The 3888-nt window shown below is 37.0% G+C and overlaps 1 protein-coding gene across 1 annotated transcript in view; it reads right to left on the bottom strand.

Moving 5' to 3' along the window:
- Positions 1 to 1896: 1896 nt before the first annotated feature.
- kcnc2 (potassium voltage-gated channel, Shaw-related subfamily, member 2) overlaps positions 1897 to 3888 on the bottom strand; it is a gene marked incomplete at its 3' end in the record, with an annotated part of 4535 nt that continues 2543 nt past the window's right edge. Inside the window, 1 exon segment of the mRNA XM_014000416.1 lies at positions 1897 to 2827. Within this exon segment, the coding sequence (XP_013855870.1) occupies positions 1897 to 2827 (931 nt within the window).

The raw sequence follows: 3888 nt of genomic DNA, 5'->3' as shown, positions 1-3888 counted from the left end.
GGCTCTTAATTTCATAGGGTTGTTGTAGTCTGACCAACAATTGTAAGTTTAATTAATTAATTTAATTATTTACACAATTTTGTAAGTTTGTCTTAGCCAAGTAATGTAAAAACGTTATGAGCAACTATTACCACTTCAGTTGTCTTATTTTGGTGCTTTTCGCAGACCTTATATTTTCAATGAAAGAAAAAATGGAGCAGAATGGTGAGAGCTTGGTTTCGCATAGAACTGCAGTCATGACCAAACACTCCTACATAAATAGCAGGCTCTAAATGAGAAGCACTATCTCTGTCCAGCCATGTATCCTTATAATTAAGTAGTGATGACTTCATGAGATTCTTTAAAGATAAAATTATTTGAGTTCAAACACGTTTTAAACATTGGGGTGTCAGGTTTACATGCAATGTCTATGGTGGATGTGCGTCAAGGAGCGTCGGGAAGTGCTGTGGCACATCTAGAGCATTTAGCATGGCGCGTTCTGAGCGATTTGAGCATGTGATACACTTCACATGTGTTTCACACGTTACGTGCATCGAGCGCTGGAGTTGGAAAATCTGAGCTTTTGCTGCTCGATGCGGCGCGTCAACCAATCAGGAAGACTCCACTGTATGACGTAGTGACACACTTTCCGACAGGACAGTTTCATGAATGATGTCCGCAAACATGAGACATATCCTGATCAAATATAACACCAAGGTTATTCACGTAAGAGCTGGAGACCAAATTAATGCCATTCAGAGGAAGTGAATGGCTACAAAGTTTATTTCTAAGATGTTCAGTTCAAAAACCATGACCTCTGTCTTATCTGAGTTTAGAAGCAGAAAATGAATAGTCATCCATGTTTTTACGTCTTTAAGACATGCTTGTAGTTTAAGCAACTGATTAGATTATTTTAATATGTTATTATGTTAGGTGTTAAGTAGGTATATTAGGTGAGGTCATGGGGTTTACATATTCTTTATAAATTTTAATTTATTTATTTTATTTTTGGTCAAACATAGCACAGACTAACTATCCAACAAAGATTTTTTATGTTTTTTTAGCTCTGATGAGTCACTCTTCAGAGCTACTGTGTCATTTCATGACATCACTATGTGTTTCTATGCAACTGCCACCTAGCAGTAGGCAAAACAATCAGAACACACGACTGAAAATTGTTATTTCAGGCCTGTACATCCATAAACATGGTCAAAACTTGATGAGATTTGGCACAGATGTTGTCCTACCTGACCAAGTGTCCAACAGCCCCATATGCATGTTCATTAACTCCACCTAAAACGTCGTCTATTTAAAGTGCCTTCTACTCTGTGCTTCATTTCTATATTTGAAGATAAGATAAGATAAGATAAGATAAGCCTTTATTGTCATTGTACAGAGCCCAATGAAATTACAGTTCAGAACACCCATTCACAAGAAGAAAGCATCCTACAGTACAATTTATTTAGAGAAATTAGTTCATATCATGCATGTGAATGTGGGTTGTTACATTATCACTCTACTCAACTAGACTACTGAGAACAAATCAGTTTTGTTTGTTTGTTTGTTTTCCATCAACAAAATATTTTATTTGTAATGACCATACCAGAACATCTTAAACAGCCACAACCCGTATGTGAGTTCTGGTGCTTGCATGCTTTGCGTATGTGTAGGGTCACCTAGTTTTAGTATTTTTTCTACTTCTGCCTTTAACCTGGCCTGTATGCAGACTTTTGCCCTTTTCTCCATACTTTTTGCTGCATGGCTGATGTCACACTGATAAGGTAATGAATATTACTAACTATGTAACAACTTTAAAATGACTTGCTAGTTTATGTGCTTTTAATCCCAGATCAAGTCACATAAATTAATTTTGTTGTCTATGAGTTGCTGCAGTAATTTTTTTCCACATGATCTTACCTGAACAGTTGTGTTCTTGTACCATGTTTCCTTTAACATGGCACAGGTCACCTTGAGTGCTGTTACAGGTGATGTGGAGATCAGCTTTGCAGTAGGTTGGTGAACTCCCCTGCACGGCCTGGGGGATGTGTTTCTTTCTCTTCTTGGGCAGCTTCTGCTTGGCCATGGCCAGAGAGTAGTACATTCCAAAGTTATTGACAATAACAGGCACAGGCATGGCTATCGTCAGCACACCCGCCAAAGCACATAATGCACCCACCACCATGCCTGACCAGGTCTCTGGGTACATATCACCATAGCCAAGTGTAGTCATGGTCACAACAGCCCACCAAAATCCAATGGGAATGTTCTTGAACTTGGTGTGGAGGGCAGCAGTAGGGTCATTAGGCTTTGCACCAATTCTTTCAGCATAATATATCATGGTGGCAAAAATGAGCACRCCCAATGCCAGAAAAATGATGAGCAGCAGAAATTCATTGGTGCTGGCACGCAATGTATGGCCAAGTACCCTCAGTCCTACAAAATGACGTGTTAGTTTGAAGATACGCAATATGCGTACAAAACGCACCACCCTGAGGAAACCCAACACATCCTTGGCAGCTTTTGAAGAGAGACCACTCAGCCCTACTTCCAAGTAGAAGGGCAGAATGGCCACAAAGTCAATGATGTTGAGAACACTTTTAACAAACTCCAACTTGACCGGGCAGAATGTCACACGCACAAGGAATTCAATTGTGAACCAGAAGACACAAACACCCTCCACATATGTGAGTGCAGGATCCGTTTCAATTTCATACTGTGGTCCTGAGTCATGCCCGCTGCTATTCCGTACYTCCGTCTTATTGATGATTTTGTTGAAAGCTTCATGAGTCTCCAAGCAGAAGGTAGTAATGGAGACCAGGATGAAGAACAAGGATGCAAAGGCAATAAACTGAAGAAAAGGAGAGAGAAAAACACACATTAAACACGTCACTTAATTGCTTATCATTTAGATTAGACTTGATATCTATTACTGTACTCTATTGTTTTTACACATAAAAGTCTGAAATGTGTAGCAAACATTCAATCTCCTTTTACTTTTACTTACTGAAACCCGAAACTAAAATCAAATGCAACCAACTGCGTTTAAAATACATCGAGTGTCRATCTGTGTGTAATTTAATGTCCTTATGTTCTCTGAAGGTATCAGCGTTTTTTTTTTATAAAGCATTATTAACAGGGCATCAAACAGAGCATCAGAAGCCCAAGGAACACCAGACAYTCCAGAAATAAAGCTGTATTATGACCAAATGTGGAATGTTTAAGAGGTGTTAATCATTTGTCAAAGCACTGTATATATATTTGTTCATTTCATGCTARTCATAAAAAAAATCTATTACTGAATGAAAAGGGTGCAGAAAGAAGAAAAAAGTCTTGTAACATCTGTCCCTTTTTAATAAAATGACAAAACAAACAACTTAAACTTGAACAATCTCCATATTTAACAACATAAAAACAAAAATAACAGAAAGAATTATATATCTTCACTAAACACTAGCATCACACTTTCGCAATAGATTTAACTTAGTAATCTTTTTAAACATATGAATTGTTGTTGAAATTTTATGTTGGTATTAAGACCATCCCACAAAACTAATCCCTGAGTAACAGTGCTCCTTCAAACTTGTTTGAAAATGAGGTTTTGTAAAAACTCCATTCCCTTAAGGTACTAGTGACTTTTTTCTTAACAAAGTTTGATTGAATATTTGAAGCCAGTATGTTTTTATGAGCTTTATACATTATTTGTAAAATACTATAATCAGCAAATAATTATAAATGATGAAATTATTTATTTGTTGGGGTGACCATAGCAGTTTCTACCAATAATTCTTACTGCTGCTCTTTTTTGAAAAACAAAATAGATTTCTGTTATTTTCTTGCATGCTTTTCCCCCAAACTTCAATAAAAATAAATAGTATGTGGAACCATTATTGTATTATACAGTATATACAG

Source organism: Austrofundulus limnaeus, unplaced genomic scaffold (assembly GCF_001266775.1).
Source record: "Austrofundulus limnaeus strain Quisiro unplaced genomic scaffold, Austrofundulus_limnaeus-1.0 Scaffold3053, whole genome shotgun sequence".
NCBI classification, from domain to species: Eukaryota; Metazoa; Chordata; class Actinopteri; order Cyprinodontiformes; family Rivulidae; genus Austrofundulus; species Austrofundulus limnaeus.
This window is presented reverse-complemented; position numbering and strand designations above follow the sequence as displayed.